This window comes from Eschscholzia californica, unplaced genomic scaffold, assembly GCF_041429995.1.
Source record: "Eschscholzia californica isolate CP2 unplaced genomic scaffold, dmEscCali1.0.p SCAF_1, whole genome shotgun sequence".
NCBI classification, from domain to species: Eukaryota; Viridiplantae; Streptophyta; class Magnoliopsida; order Ranunculales; family Papaveraceae; genus Eschscholzia; species Eschscholzia californica.
This window is the reverse complement of record NW_028238198.1, coordinates 39138741-39161048: the sequence shown is the minus strand read 5'-3', so window position 1 is coordinate 39161048 and position 22308 is coordinate 39138741. Positions and strand designations below refer to the sequence as shown.

The 22308-nt window shown below is 37.9% G+C and overlaps 2 protein-coding genes and 1 long non-coding RNA gene across 3 annotated transcripts; 1 reads left to right on the top strand and 2 right to left on the bottom strand.

Moving 5' to 3' along the window:
- Positions 1 to 4148, bottom strand: LOC147566719 (uncharacterized). The gene is made up of 5 exons (XM_086655364.1): positions 4129 to 4148; positions 2410 to 3394; positions 947 to 1796; positions 765 to 855; positions 1 to 683 (listed from the first exon to the last, which is right to left on the bottom strand). The coding sequence occupies exons 1-3, from the start codon at positions 4146 to 4148 to the stop codon at positions 1782 to 1784; spliced, it is 1020 nt and encodes a 339-aa protein (XP_086511490.1). The 3' UTR covers positions 1 to 683; positions 765 to 855; positions 947 to 1781.
- LOC147566720 (uncharacterized) lies at positions 276 to 1772 on the bottom strand. Its single transcript, XM_086655376.1, has 4 exons — positions 1765 to 1772; positions 947 to 1696; positions 765 to 855; positions 276 to 683 (listed from the first exon to the last, which is right to left on the bottom strand). Exons 1-4 carry the CDS (start codon positions 1770 to 1772, stop codon positions 276 to 278), a joined length of 1257 nt encoding a protein of 418 aa, XP_086511502.1.
- Positions 4149 to 7600: 3452 nt separating the features above from the next.
- Positions 7601 to 8845, top strand: LOC147566718 (uncharacterized). The gene is made up of 3 exons (XR_015237468.1): positions 7601 to 7676; positions 7861 to 7935; positions 8639 to 8845. It is a non-coding gene; the product is annotated as an uncharacterized LOC147566718 (long non-coding RNA).
- Positions 8846 to 22308: the final 13463 nt, after the last annotated feature.

The following is a 22308-nucleotide window of genomic DNA, read 5'->3' as shown; positions in this document are numbered from 1 at the left end:
TAATAAAACCAAAATATCATTTCAGAGCCAATCCATATTGAAACAGTATCCAATGTATTCTGTTTACAAACCATGAAAGCACAAGAACAATCTGAAATCAACCATGTTTTGAAGGTAACTATATATACCCATACCAAAATACTATACCATATACCAAAATACTATACCATATACCAAAATAACATATACCATATACCCTGTAACTCAAAATAGATGTTCAACTACTTAAACTTCATATAGATGTTTAAGAAACACAAAAGAGATGGCAATAAACCTTACTTCTTCTTCCTTGGAATCATCTTGGATGGCCTAAACACCTGAGCAATTGGTCTAGTTGGTTTCCTCCCAAAGTAGGTTAGAGGACCTTCCATCTGTACTGCAGATTGTGAAGTTGATGGCTGAGAGGAAGAAGCTACTTGAGAAACAGGAGGTTGTGAAGCTCCAAGTGGTTGAGAAACTCCAAGTGTTTGTGAAGTAGGTTGCTGTCTTGTTGTGGTTGTAGGTCTTTGTGGTACTGCTTTTGGACCTTTGCATGTCCTGCTATTGTGACCTAACCCTTTGCACTTATTGCACCTTTTCTGAGTTTTAGGATTTGGAGGTCCCTCATCTATGTCTCTTCTCCTTTGTTTCTTTGGTCTACCAGCAGGCCTTAGTAACAATGGTGGGAGTACCTCATATGCAGACTATTGAATAGTTTTAGTAAGTATTCAAATATGAAAGACAATTCAAAACAATTATAACTAATGAATAAAAGAGACACTTACTTCTCCCCAATCCTTCATTTGCCTCATGGGTGTGATAAATCCATCATATGCTTCTAAATATGTTTTCACTCTATGAAAAGGAGAGCAAAATCTGTCATAGCAAAGTACAATACATTAAAACCTTACCAAAACAGAATAGATATAAAACAAGTACACAAGTAATTAATGGAAGAGACACTTACTCTGCCCATGCAATCCTAGTCTGCAAGATAATAGGGACAGCATGTTGGCAAGGGATGCCAGTAAGATCCCATACACAACAAGTACAAGTGAGAGAAGTTAAATTGACTGTCCATCTATTAGGAGTGTTAACCTCATAGACATTAAAAAGATGATCACTTGAACCTTGGATTCTAAACCTGTTTATGTTCTTCTTGAAGTTATCTATCACTCTCTGTGCTCTTGGAACAATTCCATTTGGATCCCATTTCCTAGCTATCTTCCTTCTTTCATATAAAAGAGACATCATCATCAAATGGAATTTATCTACCATTGATGACAGGGGTAAATCTCTAAGATCTCCTATCCAACTATTCAAACTCTCTGAGAAGTTGTTTGTGATATGTTCACATTTAGTTCTTTCATCAAAGAATGCCCTGGCCCATGAACTAACATCTAGCCTATGCAGCCACTGGTATGCTCTTTCATCATCTTTCTTCAGTTCATCAGCCCATTTTTTATAATCTTCTTTCTTGTATGCTTTGGCTGCTGACCATGACAAGTTCTTAAGGTGATCACCAGCAAATGACTTCTTAAAGTTCTTGTACAAGTGTCTGAAACAAAATCTGTGTGGACTATTTGGAAAGATTTGACTAACAGCTTCAATCAAACCCTTCTGCCTATCAGAGATGATTGTGAGAAGGTTTGGGTGTTTCTTTACATGGTCACTGATTTGTCTAAGAAATTCATACCAATTCTCAAAGTTTTCTGAGCTGCAAATAAAGATTCCTAAAGGGTATAAACCATTGTTCCCATCTAGAGCAGTGGCAGCTAAGCAAACACCACCATACTTACCCTTTAAGAAGCATCCATCTAAGCCAATTACAGGTCTACAACCCTTCACAAAACCATCTAAGAATGGTTTGAATGAAATACATAAGTTTTTAAACCTATGGTCAGAATTATACCTTGCACATGTTGCCATACTTTCTGGGTTTGAAGTCAAAAGATTCATACACATTGCTGGTGCCATTTTATAACCATCTTCATAGTTCCCATAAATCTTCTCAAGAGCAATAGCTCTTGCTCTCCAAGCTGTCCAATAACTAATATTGACAGTGAACTTTTGCCAAACAGCATCTATGATGTTCTTGGGGTTGAAGTTGTTTCTTTTCTGTGCTCTGATAATCTCCTCCAACTCTTCAGCCACAAAAGAACAATGAGCCATCCTGTTATGCAAAACAGAATTATGCTCACATGTATGTGTGTTAACTATCTGCTTCAAGACAATTGAGAAATTATCTTTTGGACTCTTTCTTGCATAGAAAAACCATGGACAACCATCACCTGCATTAACACACTTAACTCTCAACCTGTAGTCTTCATTCTTAACAAACTTGTACTCAAATCTATTGAGCACAGCAAACCTCCTTAAAAACTTCCTAGCTTCATGCACATTATCCCACTTCATACCTTCAGAAATCACATCATTTGCCAACTCAACCCTGTTATGCTCTAAGGACTCTTCATTTGTATATAAGTTATGTGATTCATTAACAAATTCTCTAAACTCTACAGATGGTGGTATAGGATGATCAGTTGGATCTACATCAGAATCTGACCCATGAGTCTCATTATCTTTAGTTGGATCATAATCATCATCACTTTCTGAGTTGTAACTATAATAATCCTCTTCAACAGGAAGGTCATCTATGCCAACAGGCAATCCATCAGTTTCAGGTTGTTGAGATTCAACTGGGACTTCATTATGAATTGCATTGAAATCATAATGCATCACATTAGGTTCAATTGGAACATCATTTGAGGTGGGATCAATCCCATCTAGATTGGGCATGTCATCTAACTCTTCATCACCCAACTCCTCAGACTCTGCTTCTATCTCTATAACCTTTTGCTTTCCTTTCTTACTTTGCCTGGACTTGCTGCTGCTGCCTATTACTTCTTCAACTTCACCATCTTCATATAACTTCTTCCTAACAGTAGGACTCCTTAGGAGACATGGGGTCCTCCTGTTGACTGTGACTATTCCTTGCCCTATAGGTGTATTATGGCTCTGTTCAGTCACTATCTCCTTAGTAGGTGTACCCTTATGAATATTTCTGATCTTATTCAATGTAGGTTTGTGATCTAAGAACAAATTAGCCCTTCCCCAAGAATCAAGATCTCCTTCTGCCCACCATTTTAACAAATCAGCCTCTTTATGAATTGTTATCATTTTGCCCTTCTTCAAGTACAAGAACACCATATTGTGTCCTACCAAATCCATGTCCCTAGACCCCATACCTTTAATCAAATCCAGCAAGTTTAGCTCATCCCCATCAATACCTTCAAAAATAGCAATCTTCCCACACAAATAGTCCTCATATCTCCATTTTCCCTTCTTTTGGGAAGTTCTCCAATTTCCATCATAGTTAACAACAAGAGTTTTACTACCAAGTTCTGCCCTAGGCCTGAAAGATAGAAGGAAGGCAACCACATGTAAGAAACTTAATTATAACATGTAAGACACATTAACCTAACAAGAATGTGGCATTATAAAGTTAACACAACAGTAGGAACAATATCACATGGCATTGTAATGTTAAAAAAACAGAACAACATCACTAACAGGCCTAACATTTGATAATCACTATATTATTCACAAAATTGAGTTAATAACTTAATCATAACATGTAAGAAACATTAACCTAACAAAAATATGGCATTATAAGGCTAACACAACAGTAGGAACAATATCACATGACATTGTAATGTTAAAAAAACAGAACAACATCACTAACATGCCTAACATTTGATAATCACTATATTATTCACAAAATTGAGTTAATAACTTAATCATAACATGTAAGAAACATTAACCTAACAAGAATATGGCATTATAAGGCTAACACAACAGTAGGAACAATAGAACATGCCATTGTAATGTTAAAACAACAGAGCAACATCACTAACAGGCATAACATTTGATAATCACTATCTTATACATTGCACAAGATCACAAACCATAAATCCTATCATAACAACATCACTAACACGAACCTAAATCCCAGACTAAAAGTTAAAGACATAAGTATGAACAAAACCCTAAATTCCAGACTACAAGTATCAAATATCGAGTGTATATGAAGTAAATGACTCAAATGACAAGTAAACAGATGATAAAGCTTGGTTTAGAGCTACTTACAAACCACGAAGAGAAGCCATTACTCGCTGAACAATTTAGGGCGTTCAAGACAACCCACTAATGCTAATCGAAGGTTTTGAAGCTTAACCGACAACCTTAGAGAGAGAAACAGAGATGAACATCAATTTAAACCTTGCTGCTCAAAACCCACCTTCGATTTTGCCCTAATCCAAGCTCGAACAGTTGGAAAGATTTCTAGGGTTTCGTTGGTTTTGTTAGATAGAAATCGAGAAAGAAAAGCAAGGCATTAACTCCCGCGTTTTCTCATTTGCTGAGGAGTGGGATGGGATGGGACAGTTTAAAACATGGAATAGATCTGGACCCTCCATCGAAAACGCTATCTCTGACCGTCGGATTAGGATAAGGGTATTTTGGTCAGTGGGCGAGCGTGCGGTTCGCACGGCGACTACTTCACGGTTGTTTCAACGGAAAAGGGACTTTGGGGGTTAACGCCTAAACGGAAATCATTTTAGGGGTGTCCCCCTAATATTGCTAAATAAATGGGGGTCATTGTCTAAAAAACCCGACAAATAATAATAGGGGCATAAGCTTGATTTTTTTATATGTAGCCTGGCACATAGTAAAAAACCTTAACAACGAAACAATAAAGATAATAATAATATAATTATGCAGGTCATGAATCATAATCATCAATCCTTTAAAGTTATTACTTTGAAATTTCTAACATAACCCCCACCCATATATGAAGTACAATAAGTAAACCCTGGATACAAAATGTAAAATTGTTACTTTAGCATCATAATTATCACACACACACACACATATATATATATATATATATATATATATATATATATATATTTTGTTGAAATATATATATATATATGATTGCAACAACACTGTCAAATTGATGAATGAAAATAAAGCCATAATATTTGGATGTAGTAAACTATATTAGAACATCTAAGAATCGAGACAAATATCATAATTCCAAAATCAACATCACAAAATCCAAGCTAAACATAAATATTTAGAAGATTCACAACAATTAGGTTTTGGAATAGTTAGGTTTTGGATGTTGAGTCACATGACAGACATACATGCATTTGATTACTTTGTTCCTATTAGGGCAGATTATTTTGGATTTAACAAACACAAAAGAAAAGTAAACTATATTAGATTATCTAAGAAGATACACAATAGTTAGGTGTGGGAATAGTCAGGGACGGATCTAGGATTTTCAGTTAGGGGGTGCGGATTTATATACTTAAATAATTTTTTTTTAAGTAGCCATTATTCGAGACTCGGAGGGGACTGTTGTGAGAGCAGCCACAGGTCAGGTTGATGGACAGACTATCTTCATACAAGAGCTACAGGGTGTTGAGTTGGGATTGGAGTTAGCACTTAGTGTCGGATTGCAGGAAGTTGAACTTGGTCTTGACTCGATGAATATCAAATTACTTCTTGCAAAACCACATCAGCAATTACTACAAAATGGATGACCTTTAGCTACGCCTTTTTTGTTACGGACTCCCTGATCCGTAGCCATTACTCAGCATTTGCTATGATTATTTTGTAGTCGTAGCAAATACCTGTCAATAGCTACAGAATTGTCCTACACTTGCTACGCATAAATCCGTAGCAACTGAGTCATACGCACAAATGGTTGGAAAAATGAAAAATGTGTTTTTGCTACGGTTTATTTCTCATAGCAATTGAGGGGCAGCTGCTACGACTTGTCCGTAGTTATTGGGTTCATAAATAGTAGCAGATCAAGGTTAAGTTGCGCGCGAAAATTTGCGCCAAAATTTTAAGGTGCCTATGGTAAAAAGAGCCAAAATGTTAGGTGCTTTTCGTAGAAGAGTTCAAAAATTTGGGGTGCCCTAATCCCAAATCATAACGAGCCAAAATTAGGTCGTTTCCATCCAAACCGTTCTAGAGAGAGAGAGGGAGTTCGGGGGAGAGAGAAAAAGAGAGGAGAGATTTCGAGAGAGAGATAGAGTTCGATTGATTGGGTTTAGGGTTAACTTAGATCAATTTTTGAGGTTTGTTTCTCGAATCTTTATTTTTATTTTTTATTTAATCTTTCAATTTCTGTTATCCTGTTTGTGGGTTATGAGGTTGTGATTAGTGTTTGATTTTAGGGTTCTTTTGCCTTGCTAGTGAGTGGAATACATTAACAAGTCAATTTTTAACATTATGACTTATTGTACTGATTCTAATGCTTCTAAATCAATGTTTGTACTCTCTTCATCTCTTGTATTCTATTGTAGTCAACCCTATACCTTTTTGGTCTTCATATGAAAATTTTATAGACAATCGAGATTGTTCAACTTTTCTTACTAATTGTATGAGGTGATTGATCTCTACGGCTCTCTCCGAAGGTTCAACAAGCTATTAGCTATGCGAGGGTATTTTAGTGAGCTCTCTTTTTTATCTCTCGTAGCACCATGAGTACAGTAAGATGGAATCCCATTTTCCATACTTGAGAGTCACAAGGGTTACATAAAGAACTAAAGTGGGGTTGGCTGTTTCAAAATTTTTAAACCATCCTAAACAATAACTAGTAATATTAAGTTACTCTAGAGTCACTAAGTTATTTTTATGTTTGTTTTATTTTAGAGTGGTACCTAGTTATATTAAGTTATTTGAGAAATAGAAAATATTGAAAGCTAATTGAACTGAACTAGTGGAGGTTTAGATATACTACCTTGACTGCTTGACATGGTTATTCTCCAATTATACTCAATATTGCATCCAACTTTATGATTCAATGTCATATTCTCATGGATTATCATCGGGGAGACTGATAAAGTGATATAGCCTTTGTTTGCTATGTTGCCCATGATTACTTGTTACTCATTTTATTTTGTAATTTGCCAAGGCCTGCTAAGATTTAGGGGACTTTTCAGGATTTCAAGTCGATGGTTGCTTCCTTGATTTCAAGTCTAGGGTACTTTCTTGTTAGTTTTGGTAGACTATAAGAGAAATGATATAGTTTTGTCACGTTTAGTTACTTGTGTTTGTGAGATAGGAATTTAACTACTTAACTATCTAAACCAAGAAATTCACATACTAATTAGTTTGATCAACCCTCCAAATTAGCTAAGAGGATATATTCATGATATGTTTTTTCAAATCAAACGGGAAGAATAATGAAAGTCATCTAAAACAAGATTTGGTATAACTTGAAGTGGAAAGCCTAATTCATATGCATAAAGGGTACGATACATATGTGAGATTGGAAATTGAAAGAGACCTATAGTTTACTATTATTATTTTTCTTGTTTGTTTTTGATGTCCGAATTAACAATTTTCTTTTATGTAGCCCTCCATCTATTATTATTTTCCTTGCATCCAAGTTTTAACTATAACAAAATCTAAGTTCATTGATGATGTGTATTGTGCATGCTGAATGACTCTTCCATTTCTTGTTCTATTGTTTCATTTTCATTTGCTACTCTTCCATTTATAGTTATTGCTTAACTTCACTAATGAGAGTCTTTACCAGATGGGTGTACTTTGCCCGAGAACTTCACACAACTATGAATCAGATGAAAGAGGAGCTATATTGACTATCTAGTCAGGTATATATGTTTCCAAATGCATTTAGCAAACTGATTTAGCAGTCTTTTAATTAGAATTGTAATTACTCACATTTGCAATTACTATTAGAAGTGCCTACTTTGTTCTTTCAGCTATTATTATGAAAATTTTGTTTCCAAGCATTTTTAATTATCAAGAAATAGTGACTACTTTAATTATCTGTAGGGCACTTCATCGTGTAACTCTGCACAGTGATGAGGATGATACTACTATATCAGAAAGTTACGAGACTATGAGTTGGTAAGTCATCTAGTTTACTTTCTTACAAATTTTAATTTTTCTGTACGATTCAGTACTAAACTATATATTATGTGAACCAATGTATATGGTTGATTTTGTGTCGAATTGGGGGATTATCTTTGGGTGAGATGTACCCCCCCCCCCCCCCCCCTTTTTTTCTTCCCTTCTGCTTGGAAATTCTTTTCCCCCTTCTTAATTCAATCAACTTTTCAAAAAAAAATGGATATGGTTGATAACGGCGCAGTAGTTTTATAGAATCTATAATAGTAGGGAGTCATTTAAGGAAACATTAGGCTCTAAAAAATCTTCCTAAAGTTCGTAAAATGCCTAATATTTTGCTACAGTCCAGAAAGTTATAAACACGTGAATTTTGGGTTTTAACGTAGTAACTGAAGATGAATATATCCCTTAAAAATTATGCACTTGTATACTTTCATAAGGGATGTTTTTGGTATCTACCCATTTAACTTTACACATTTATTTACTTATTGTTAGGTTGCTTACATTTAGATTTTCATTGAATCTTGTAAGGAATGGTTAAGCTATCAAACTCAAGGCTCTATAAATAGTTCTGCACATTGTTTGTTAGCATTTTCGAATCGTGAATGTTACATTTGATTGAAAAATATGATTACATTCTTGATTTTATCGAATTACCATTGTTTCTCATTAAATTTTAATAAAATATTATCTCTTGTTACAGGAAAAGCTGGAGAAGTGAACCCTCGTACGAGATTCTTTTTGTTAATACATAGTACGTTGAACTTTTAGATAGGTTGAAGTTAGTTAGTTTGGATTGTTAATCAATATATGACGTTCATATTTTGGTAAATTTAGTTGGTGTATATTTTGCTTTGACGTTTGTATGAAGGATTTTTAATGAATGAATGAATGAAGCAGATGATTGACATGTTATTGTATGTTTTATATGAATAGATTCAGGTTGAACAGGGTTATGATTAATTAATGTGAACAGGTGCTACGATCTAAACACAATCATTTTTTTTTTTTGCTACAGATGCTTCCGTAGTTGATGGACATTCAATAGTAGATCTTCTTTGAAATACAAGACTTCTTGCTATGAACAATTCCGTAACAAATTGACAGTCAACGGTCAAATATTTTTGAACATTTAGTTACGCCGAAATCCATAGCAAAAGGTTCAAATTAGTAGTTACGGATTAAGTCGTAGCAAATAGTTCGTAGCTAAAACCTTTTGTGACGGCAATATTAGTTACGAGAAAAAGGTCGTAGCAAGAGATCTTTTGCTACGGAATATCAGGTAACAGCTACGACTTCTGTCCGTAACTAAAGGTCGTCTGTTTTGTAGATACCATGGAGGGCAAGGCGTCTGTGGAAGAGAGTTCAGAGGCTTCGGAGTCAATTTCATAGTTTTTTCATGTCTATAGAGAAGCCAATCAGGCTGCTGATTTCCTGTCGAAGATGAAGCTCGGACCGGGGGTAACTCACTTGAATGTTAGTCAACTTCCAGTGGAATTAGTCAATATTGTTAATGCGGATTCTAGAGGAACAGTGAGAATGAGGAAAGGGTGGGGCTAACGATATGATGTAATTTGATTTCTTAGCTGTTTTTTTTTTTATATCTTATTTCTTTGTATTCGATCGGGCTTCTCCCGCTTATCATAATAAAAAAAAGTAATTTTTTTTTTGCAAACACAATAATTAGTAAAATATTTATATTCTTTAATTATATTAATACATCAACCATTACAAACGCAATTGACCTCTACGAGAGTTCATATTTTGAAATTTTCGCATAATCGACTCATTATCAATTTCACTAAGAACTTCTTTTCAATAAAGACTAATAAACTATCATTCGACCACGGATCACTCATCTTGTTTCTTAAACGTGTTTTAACTAGCTTCATAGCTTAAAAAACTCTTTAAACGGAGGCAGTTGCAACAGAAAAAGTTAGTGTTAAAGTGATAAACAAATAAACTAAATGATATGTTTTATATCTCTAAGTTTCCATCAATGTTCTAGCAAGAACTTCAATCCCATCTAAATTTGAGAAATCATCATTCTGCCTCATATAGGATTCATAACTTGAAATTGGTAGTATAAGTCCCGGTTCAATTGACAAATATGATAAATTAAATCTGAGAGGACTTGCCAATGTCAGAGTCGATTCCGGTATTGGAATGGAAAATAACGTTGGAGTCGAATCTTTCTTCTCCCTTGTTGCTAGTTGAGCTTGAATACTTGATTAGATGATGAAAAAGTAATACTAGTAGTAAATGAGAAGTGATTTTGGTGTAGTTTGAGATGGAGAAGAATCGGAGGAAGAGGATTGAGTTAAGCTATAATAAATGAATTGAATTTTATAGGATGTACATTAAGATGAATTGAAGTTTTTAGAGGTTTATGGTAGATGATGAATTGAATTCTATAGGAATTAAAGATAGTTGAAATATTAAAAGTTCAAAATTCTTCAAATTGCTTATAGTGGGACTCAAACCCACTACCTCACGCTCCCACTCACCGAAAAATCAACACCTTAACTATTGAGCCAAATACATTATGATATCATCTATACACACGATTCAGTATATGTAGGTTTAGACACGTAAAAGAAACAATAAAAATGCTTGTAGTGGGACTCAAACCCACTACCTCACGTTCCGACTCACCTAAAAACACTTGAACAACCGAGCCAAGTTCGGCTTGGTTGCATCCATACACATGATTCGGTATACGTAGCTTTAGATACTTAAATGTAAAAAAAATAGTGAAAATGCTTCTAGACGGATTTGAACTCGCATCCTCGCGACCCCTCCAACTCTCCAAACGACAATCTAACCAGTCAGCTATAGCCTTCCTTGTGTCAACCATTTCTACCAGAAAATATATATTTAGATATAGATATGTATGCATTAAAATAAAAAATTGCTAGTACTATATAATTTTTTCGGGCGGATCCAGGGGGTGCGCCCGCACCCCCTCGCACCCTCATGGATCCGCCCCTGGGAGTAGTGAGCAGGAGATTACTCGGAAAATATTGTCTTTAGGAATCTAGCATGGTAGTAATGGTGGGATGAGGAAGGCAACAAATAGTTGAGAAACCAAGCCACACTAGAAGTAAATGCTATATAACATCCATTATTATCACTGAACCAAAAATTCAAAAACAACAAAACTATATATTTATTATTTCTCAAAAAACACTACACTGAACCAAAACTCTAAAGCAACAAAACTATATATCTTAGTTCAACAAAAAAAAAAAAAAAACAAAACTATATATCTATTATTTCTCAAAACACTACTCACTTAACAATCCTTTCAGGATTTATATCAAACAGGTTGCGTGCATCTAACATGTTCATCACTGTGTTACAATTTATGGTACTCAAATGAGTGTCAACTTCGATTGTCTTTGTTTCCTATTAATGTTTAGTTGACGTTAGCAGAATGACCATGTTCTGTGTCTATAACATGTATTACCAGTCGCAGAAAACCAACACACCACCGAAAAGACTATATGAAACAAAAGTAAGAACTTTTAGGGAAACTAACAGATTACCAGTATACGACATTAACACATAACTCAGTCATTTCGGATAGCCTGATTAGAAAAATAAACTTCTAAAGAGACACCAATCAGTCAGACCCATCATTCATTTCAGTTGCGAACCTCATATAAGTTACCATGTTTCTTAACAACAACATAAACAAAACAAAAAGATGCACCTTACCTCATTTCAGTCAGACCCATCATTTAATTCAGATTTTTAAGGTATGAGTTATTTCAATTAGATATTTGCCAATACTATCAAATCGATTGACAACAGTATCAAATAGATATTTGAGCATCAATTTGTGTGCATCAGCATCACTTTGTGTGCATCTATTATTTCACAAAACACTACTCAAGCTAACAATCCTTTCATTAAGAAACTGCTCTACCCCAAGTCTAGATTTTTTCGTGATTGTGATTTCTTCCCCCTCAATGGACCTGTGAACCCTTTCCTTATCAAACCCAAGAGTCAGTTTATTCTAGATGCTCTGAAGTTCGGTCATCCTTGGATTCTTAGAGGCATGATGTTAGTGCTCAAAGAGGTTGAGTTACCAGTCCAAGAATCCGTTGACGACCTCTATTTTGAGCCTATGTGGTGCACCCTCTACAGAGTACCTAAAGCTCTTCAAAACAAAGAGGATTTCAACTTTCAGTTGCATGGGTAAGATTATTCAGATCAAACCAAGAAATTTCGGTTTCGTCAACAACAACACAGTCAGAGTCCAATTCCTATACGATGTTAGATCTCCCCTGCTGGCAGTAATTAACTCCATCATCTCTGATGGAGAGAAAGAAATTAAGATTAGTTACTTTAAGTTCCCTGGGGCCATTTGCAAAGTCTTTCGCATAGTGGAGCATACCCTTCACAATTGTGCTATCTTTGTGAACCCTTCAGAAGAAGATGAAGACTCTGAGTTGGACCTCATGGAAGACACCCCAGTTGACACCCCTTTATTGGAAGCAGAACTACCCCAGCTTCTAGCACCCCCTTCATCTCCAATCAACCACCCTACTCCACCTCATCTCATCTTTCCTTATTCCGGCAAAAGAGGTAGGAGCAGCTCCAAACCTACCTTCATCAGTTCGACTGAACACCAGGAAGGTCCTTCCCAACCCGACTCCATGTTTCTAGATAATGCTGGAGCCAATAGACTACTGCAAGAATCTTTACTTATTTCTCGTAGTCTCAACATCATCAACAACGAAGGGGTAAAAGAAGATGATGCATCCTCAGACTAGTCGACTCACTGCGGTTTCTTCTGTTTTAATTGTGTTTTCTTCTATTGTTCTGTAGCCTAGGGTTTGTTATTTTGCTCAGAACCTTTTACTGGTTCCTTTTATTTTCATAACCGTGTGGTATAAGACACATTGGTTTCTTCCATCCCCTTTCTTTTGGCTATTTGCGTGATCTAGGCTACTTTTGGTGGTTATCCTTATTGTCTTTGCTTTATCTACTGCTTTAATTGGCTATATCTTTGGTCTGTTATTATTATTGGTTTTTTTATTGTTTGTTCATAGCTGTTGTTTGGTATGTTCTTTTTTTTTCTGTCCCATGATGCAGTCAGTGGATCAACCTCGCGGAGGGGTTTCTATTTTGGCCTGGAATGTTCGGGGTTGTGGTAACTATACTAATCGTAAACACCTATGGAATCTCATGAAAGAACATCAGCCCGATATTATTTTCCTCTTTGAGACTAAATGCTTGAACACGAACCTCACTAAAATCCTTAATCTTCACATCATTTATAATCAAATAGCTATTGACCCTATCAATAAAGTCGGGGGTTTAACCATGTTTTGTAACAAATCTATGGACTTAAACATTATTTTCCTCTCTGAGACATTATTCACCCCTTATACTAACCGTGTATAAGGCACCCAATCTCAAAACCACTTCAAATTCTACATCACCGGTTTTTATGGGTGCCCCTATAGTACGAACAAAATGGCTCACTGGTCCAATCTGGCCCAATACACCCCGACTAATAACACCCCTTGAGTGGTCATTGGAGACCTCAACTGCATTCTCCACCCCTCTGAGAAATTGGGGGGCAAGGAAGCCCAACCGACCCAATTAATGAAAATGAGAACCACTATCAATAGTCTGGGCCTGCTTGACTTAGGCTTCTCGGGTCATCCTTATACCTGGACCAACCGTCAATTTAAAGGCACTCTCATTCAGGAACGGTTGGACAGGGCTCTCACTAATCACCAATGGCTCCTAGATTTCCCAGCTTCTCAGCTCACCCATCTTCCCAATCTTGGCTCCGATCATAACCCGATTATCCTCACCACCAAGCAGAAATCTAATCTGGGTAAGAAACATTTCAAATTCATTCGTACGTGGATGTCACACCAAGGCTGGGCCAAATTCATCAGAGACAACTGGAACACAAACCCTAATGAAATTCACTCTAAGCTTAATTTCGTGGCCACTAAACTTTCCATCTCGAACAAAAATGTGTTCGGAAACTTAGATATGAAAATGAAGAACATCACCACTAAACTCCAATCTGTGGCAGACTCCGAGACTTACAACAACCTCAACATCCAGCTTGAAACTCTGCTTCTGCAGCAAGAAAGTCTCTGGAAAGAAAAATCCATAATCGCTCATATCAACCTCAACGATCGGAACACCAAATTCTTTCACGCTAAAGCCATTCCTCGAAGCCGAAAAAATAACACCAGCTCCATCAAAAGGGAGGATGGTACTTGGACTAACGAGGATGATGAGATAGCCACTATCTTCTCTAATTACATCTCAGATATCTCAACCTCTGTGGGACCCAACACTCCTAATCATCTTCTTGAGTGTTTTAATGCCCAAATATATGATCAACAAAACTTTACTCTTTCCTCTTTGCCTTCGGAAGAGGAAATAAAAAAAGCGGTCTTCTCTCTAAAGGCCGACGCGCCTCCCGGGCCAGATGGTTACCCTCCCTTGTTCTATCAGTCCAATTAGGACACAACCAAGCTTGACATTTTGAATATGGTTAACACTTTCTTTGAGACAGGATGCCTCCCTCACCTTACCAACCATACGCACATTTGTCTCATTCCTTCAACCAAAGCACCTCAACACAACCTACAAAATCATCACCAAAATCGTGGCCAACAGAATTAAAGAACTGCTCCCTGACCTCATCTCCCCTTCTCAAGTCGTTTATGTTCCGGGGGGACAAATCACTGATAATATTCTCATTAGTCAGGAAATTGTGCACTCTTTCAAAAACATTGGCGGATCCAAAAGCTATTTCGGTCTCAAATTGGATATGTCTAAAGCTTTCGACCACATCGAGTGGGCCTATTTGGAAAATATCATGACAAAGATGGGTTTCTCCAAAAATGGATCCAGCTTATTAGAGCTTGTCTTAACTCATCCTCTATGGCTATTTGAAGGATTTATCCGTTCGGTCTGAAGGAGATGTCCTTCCGAAGGAGTGTCCTTCGACCAAGGTGGCAATGCGATCAATTTGTCAGTTAGGATAACGATGACCACACGTAAAGATCATCCAGTCCGGTCCAATTAGGGGTCGTAATGCTTTACTAGAAGCCAACTACGATCGTCGGATCAAGGAGTTGATTCGCGGCTAACATAGACCGGATCCTACAACGGGCTACACATAAGAGTGGTAGCTTGATCGGAGAGAATTGACTAGACGGGAACTGGCTAAAGTTGGATGGGATTCAATTGGAAAGGCCGAAAGGGTCCGAATGGAGATTCGGGACAAGATAGAAGGAAGGCTCTTTGGGCCGGCCATGAGATGGCCGACCAGAGTAAGTGGGCCGGCCACATAAGGCCCATGGTGGGCTGCCCTGGCCGGCCACACTTAAGGGGATTATCAAAATACCCCAAAAAGGGTATTTTGGTAATTATCTTTTCTGTGACCCAGAAATAGAAAACCTAATCTGAATGAGATTCTAATTAGGGTTTGTCTATATATTGGGTCAGTTGATAACAGAAAAGGTGTGGATTTTTCTCTAAGGAAAAATATACAGCTCTCTCTCTCACTGAATATACAGCTATTGGAGAGAGAGGAATATAGAGAAAAAGCTCCCGTTCTATCAATCTAGTCAAGAAGAAGAGTTCTTCTCAACCTTCTAGTAAGTCCTAGCAGTCTGAAAGGAAGGGAGATCAAGTCTATTCACTCGGTGTCTCAAGTAGAGGAGCTACAATTGGAGCTCTCGATCTTTGCATGCGATTGGAATGGTTCGAGGGAAAAACGCGATAAGGTATTTATCCCTCTCTAGTTCATTGATTAGTTTATGCATAACGATCCTGGGCAATCTAGTGTTAAACATGAGATGTTTGAGATTCCGCTTACAACACTAGTTAGTGTATAGGATACACAAAACCCTACAGTGGCATCACGAGCCGGTTGCATGAAACTATCTCTGACTAGTCGAATTAGATTCGAGCTTGATTGATTAGATGATTTTATGTTTAAATAGGGATTTAGACATAAAATTGATTAGTTTAAATTAGATTTAGACTTAATCAGATAGAAAATTGAAAGAGTTTCAATGGGAGGACTTTAAAATTTTGAGTTTTTGAAAAGAGTTTTCAAAATAAAATTTTAAAGATGATGGTTTTTTGAAAAGAGTTTTCGAATTGCTAGTTTTTGGATGAAGATTCATCAAAAACAGCAGCAAAAAGATGGAAGAAATCGAAAATTGGAAGGAGACAAGGTGCTGTCCAGGAGCCGGACTGACCAGGACGCGTCTGGCCAGTTGCGGACACTCAGGACGCGTCCCAGTCCTTCCCGGACTGGGAATCCGAGAGCGTCTCTGATAAGGACGCGTCCGAGCTTTTCTCGGACAGAAAGACGCGTCCGAGAGCGTCTCGGACAGGGATCCCGAAGGATCAGCGTCTGGCACCTGAGGCCGCGTCTTCAGGACGCGACCATAGAGAAGTCCGGATGCGTCTCGGATTGAGAATCCGGACGCGACCGGGACTGTTCCTTCCAGAACGCGTTTGGGACGCGTCCGATGAGACCAGTAGCTGTCTCGGACTGGGAGTCCGAGAAGCATAGGCTTGGGTAGAGCGTCTAGGACGCGTCTGTTGGGCTGGGAAGCGTCTGGCCTAGGGCCAGGACGCGTCCACCCGAGGGACTTGACATGGTCTGGAACGTGCCAATCCGGGTCCAACCTTGGTTCGGACCTTGACCATGACTTGACTGGGTCTAGTCAAAGGGTTCCTTGACCAAGTTTGACTTAAGTCTTTGGAGTTAGACTCGGGTCTTTTGGGCCTTGACTTAAGTGGGAGGTTTCTATTTTCTTCTTCCAACTTTGACCATATTTTTTCCGAAAGCGACCCGGGCCAACCAAAGCCTGAATCGGAGTTTTTCCAAAAACGATTTCAAAATCTTTTAGGATAAAACCAAACGAGCCATTAGTTAGACTTAAGGCACGTTAGACATAGAGATGTCGGTAGTATCTCCCGAAAAGCTATCTAGAACATAGCAAACCTAGATTCGACCTAAGGAAGCGAATCTCAGACATACTTGGGTATTTTATGAATGTCATATTATGATGTATGTATGGATGTGAATGCGGGTTCTAGTATGGCCATAGAATTGTTCTATCTTGTTTTTAAGCACGGATGGGTGCCCGATGTAATTAATTTAATTTCAAGTTTTATACGATCTGCGAATAGTTGAGTCTTGTAATTAGAGTTAAGGGTACAATTGAGTCCATTGAAGAGCCAAAGGATGAGATCGTGGTTCGAGTGGGAGAATTCAATGGATGTTCGAGGATGGAGATCCAGGCGAACGGAGGCTAAACAAGCAAAGAACCTAAGAAGATTAAATCTTTTAGGTTAGGGGCCATACTAGGATCATGTCTGCTCGATTTATTTTCTCGCGTGCATTTACTTATTTACGTTTTGTGTGGTGTATGATTATGTTAGAGTTCACAGTAATGCATGCAAACAAAAACGTAAGAGTCCCCAAAAAGAATTTTGAGTAATGCCTACCCAGATTAAGACACCTGTTGCGCCCTTGTTCATCGATGATGGGTCATGCCAAAGCAGGGTGCCATCTTTTACCTCGGGACAATACGGGTAGACCTATGAAGAGGTCTACATGTCTAAATGGTTATTCTCAAACGAGTCAGCAAAAGGGTTTTGGATTTCGAGGCAAAAGGATGAATTGAACACATAAGTGTTATTCATCAACCAAGAGTCATATGAGATATGATCAGTAAGGAGTTACTCACCCAGGAGGGTGAAGTTAAGGGCAGTGCCAAAGTACGCTTAACTTCACAGGAATGGGATCTTGGAATCATATTATTCAAAGGGGGACGGTATTCATTGAATAATATGGCAAAAACTGTTTTTGCAATGATAATAAGTTTTAGGATTTTGTTTTATTTTCTTTTAAAAGTAGAGGATATATGACTATTAGAAAAGAGTTTTCCAACCTTCGTTCATTCCTTCAGAAGGAATTAAACGAAAATTATTTTCATGATTGGAAAGGAATCCGAGAAGCGTTCTCGAATTCGAAATAAAGAAAACGTCCGAGAATATGTCATTCCTAATGTTCATTGGTTCTTCAAACGACTGAGGATATGATTATCCAAAGTCTTTTGTGAACATCCATAAAGTTCTTCTCTCACGTAGAGATTAATGATATGGATGCATACACAACCAATCGACAACTAAAGGAAGAGTTCCACTAGAAGTCGTGAATGGAGAGGATGGTGCCTCTAAGAAAGTCGTCTTGAAAAGAACATTGAGGAAAAGTGAATCTAAGAAACGTTCTTATGATTCAGTTACCGAAAGAATATAAGAAGAGTTCTTATGATTCAAAAGGTTAAAGGGTCGACGTAAAAGTTTGGCTAGGCCATTCAAGGAAACTACCCTGAGTACCTGGAAGAGAAAAGAAAAGGAATTATGAATTCCGATTCTTATATCCTTGTTAACTAAGTTAATCTAGCAAGTATTGTAGACTCCCTTCATCAGGTATTTAAGACCGGATGTGAGGCTCAGTGGGAGCTCAAGGGAATTACATACTTGACTAAAAGAAGTGAGGATCCAAGAGGGAGCAGAAGCAAGAGTTGCTAAGGATGCTGAAAGGGATCAAAGTCTTCTTTTAGACACTAATCTAGGTAGAACTTAATAAGAGTTGTTATGTTCTTCTAGAAACATCAGATGTTTTAAAATAGTGTTAAATTAACGAAAGGTTCTTAGAGAACCAAGAGCATTAACAATGATACGATAGGCTATAATCAAAGGATTCGGAGAGGTCAACTCATGTTTTGTTATTGGTCAAATTGACATAAAACACATGAAGAAGATCCAATGGTATGGATTTCTAAGTCTAATGATTTTGAATCATACGACACATGTGAATTTTGTTCAACGTGGCCATTTGACAAAGTCACCTTTTAGAAAGGGAGAAAGGGCTAGTAAATTAATAGTTTTTGTACATACAGATGTACGTAAAACTATTGGTACACTAACTAGAGTCAACCTGAATCCACTTGACGAAAATATAAGTCATTCGATTGGATCGAGATGATGAATATTTGAATCAGAAATTTGATGACCATCAAAAGAAGTTGAGAAATAGTTTCTCACCTTGCTCCACAAACATATCATATGGATGATGAGTCTAGTGGGAGTAATCGAACATGTGAGACATGAGTCGATCAGTGATGGGTTAAGGCCAATCTTCCGAACACTTTCTAGGATATATTCTCAAACACGGTCGTTCTTCCTAGCTAACCATATTCCGTCAAAAGCTGAAAAGACACCATAAGAGTATGGGTTTGGAAGGGTTCCAAAAGTGGTCTTTTCTCAAGGTCTATAGATATGAAACGTAAATGGTTTCCGAGAACCAAGTTTGCATATCAAGAAAGAATATTTATTTATGAGATAAATGAATATTGAGGATTCTTCCACAAGCAATCAGAGAACAAGGAGGTTGTTGCTCGTGATGGTGTCTTCCTTAAAATAAGAGTTATTTCAAGAAGACAAGTGGGAGAAATATTAGATATCGAAGAAATTCGATCTGAGCAACAAACTGACACCGTTGTACCGATGTCAAAAGTCGCGATTCCTAACTATTCTGAGCCGATAGAAAAGGAAAGAGAGGAAGAGATGGTAGATCTCGGAGATCCTCCCGCGCAGAGCGAATGTGATTCGCAGGAGAACTTTCAAGGAGTTGAGAGTGTCTCAAAGTTGCTCACACCCCTTATAGACTTTGAAAGCTCATAAATCTGTCTCAGAGGATGGAGATCCGGCTGAAGAAGAAAATGAGCTAGCTACAAAGAAGCTGTGACGGAATCACTCCGAAACATGGCTTGGAGCCATATGATCAGAATGAAATCCATGTCTGAAATCAAGTTTGGAACTTGGTCTATTTTGCTTAAAGGAAGGGTTCTTGTTAAGTCCAAATAGGTTTTTCAAAGTGGAAAACAGACAAGGATGGAAACATTGGTGTTTCCCAGAGCATGACTAAAGATCTAGGAGTTGAAATCTTCGATTCAGCAAAGTATACAAGAATATTTTTCTTTGGGAATGAAGAGAAATCTTGAATTTAAGAAGTTCAAGAAGGTTAGTGGGAGTGACCCAGTTTTCTTTGGTCTGGTATGTAGACGACATACTAGAGATTGAGAAACAACATTCTGATGTTGAAAACAGTTTAGAACTGACTCAATAAAAGGACCACATAAAGGTGAATGCTTTTTGGGCACCAAAGATCTATGGAGATGGATCGAGAAGGTGATAAGACTTGTTCAAGAAAGGGTCTTGAAAAGTCCAATGAGAAACACTCAAACAGAGTATTTCTACCCAAGTCTCATGGCACACAGCTTAGCAAGATTTAGAATCTGAAGGATTCTGATGAGCAAACACGCATGAGAAAGATGGTTATGCAAAAGGCATAAGATCGGTCATGTGGGACATGATTAGCATTCGCCTCGACGTCGCAAAGTACTTGGAGTATTTATGGTCGTCACCAATCAAATCCAGAAGAGTTGATCTGGATCACACAATGTACTTGAGAAGAACTTGTGAGATCTCGGTATGAAAATAAAAGGTTGAAAAGTCATATGTTGCAAACTTCCAGAATAAGATGACAATCTTGACTTGGAAGAACAGTGAGCTGGAAGGGTTCCAGGCAGAGACTGTTGCAAACTTTACAAATAAAAGAAAATAGTTAAAACTTGGGAAGTTTTAATTCAGTATGGCGATACTGGAGATTATCATCGGATGATAACAAACAAAATCCATATGGATTTGATCTATTAACTAAACTGTCACCTTGACTAAAGTATGGTGGTAATACTAAGGTCATAGGCATTAAGCTTTCCTGAAAAGCTTAGACTAGTAAACTTGGGGGTGTAAGGAGTTACACGGGAAGGCTCAAGATTTACAAACTCTTATTATCAGAAATAAGTTAATTATTTCGTCGTTAAATCGTGGTTTAGTATTTAATCGACAGTCCAAAATAATGAGGCATTCCAGGTAGGTTTATCAGATACGTGATCTGGTAAATGGAACCCTACTGAGTGAACATGGAATAGATTCATTATTGAGTCCCTAGTCCAGGTCATTGCATGGACAACAATGACTCAAGAAGACTAGCATGGGAATTGACTGATAGCGCAGTTCCATGGGCTATAGGAATATGGTATTTAAGTCAATTACATGGGTGTAGATTGGGGAATCTACATTGGATAACCCAAAGATGAGAGTTTTTTCAAGGAGTTGAAAAAGGCGTCACAAACTCTCATAGGCAAGATTGGAGAGATTCCGTAAACATGAGTGCTCCACTCATCTTATGTAAGGAATGTCGAACTTTGGTACTGTCAAACGCCGCGCCGTAAAAGGAGGTTATAAAGGCAGCATACTGGGGGAGACAGGATAGACATGAAGTTAAGTGGGAGTACAAGCCTGGATGATGTCCTCCTATTAAGTTAGGAATAAGTATCTTTGAGCCACTTGAGGAGAAGCAACTGGAAAATGTGTGGCCGCACTCAAATGGATTAAGAGTTAATCATTTGAATTGACAGTTGTTCTCCAAATCAAGAAAGTCTGAACGGTGTGACGTATCAGATGAGATACTAAGCGACATGGGAATCGAGCATTGCACTTGTTCTAAGTACAAGTGGGAGACTGAAGGATTTATACGTTCGGTCTGAAGGAGATGTCCTTCCGAATGAGTGTCCTTCGACCAAGGTGGCAATGCGATCAATTTGTCAGTTAGGATAACGATGACCACACGTAAAGATCATCCAGTAATTAGGGGTCGTAATGCTTTGCTAGAAGCCAACTACGATCGTCGGATCAAGGAGTTGATTCGTGGCTAACATAGACCGGATCCTACAATGGGTTACACATAAGAGTGGTAGCTTGATCGGAGAGAATTGACTAGACGGGAACTGGCTAAAGTTGGATGGGATTCAACTAGAAAGGCCGAAAGGATCCGAATGGAAATTCGGGACAAGATAGAAGGAAGGCTCTTTGGGCCGGCCATGAGATGGCCGACCAGAGTAAGTGGGCCGGCCACATAAGGCCCATGGTGGGCTGCCCTGGCCGGCCACACTTAAGGGGATTATCAAAATACCCCAAAAAGGGTATTTTGGTAATTATCTTTTCTGTGACCCAGAAATAGAAAACCTAATCTGAATGAGATTCTAATTAGGGTTTGTCTATATATTGGGTCAGTTGAGAACAGAAAAGGTGTGGATTTTTCTCTAAGGAAAAATTTACAGCTCTCTCTCTCTGAATATACAGCTATTGGAGAGAGAGGAATATAGAGAAAAAGCTCTCGTTCTATCAATCTAGTCAAGAAGAAGAGTTCTTCTCAACCTTCTAGTAAGTCCT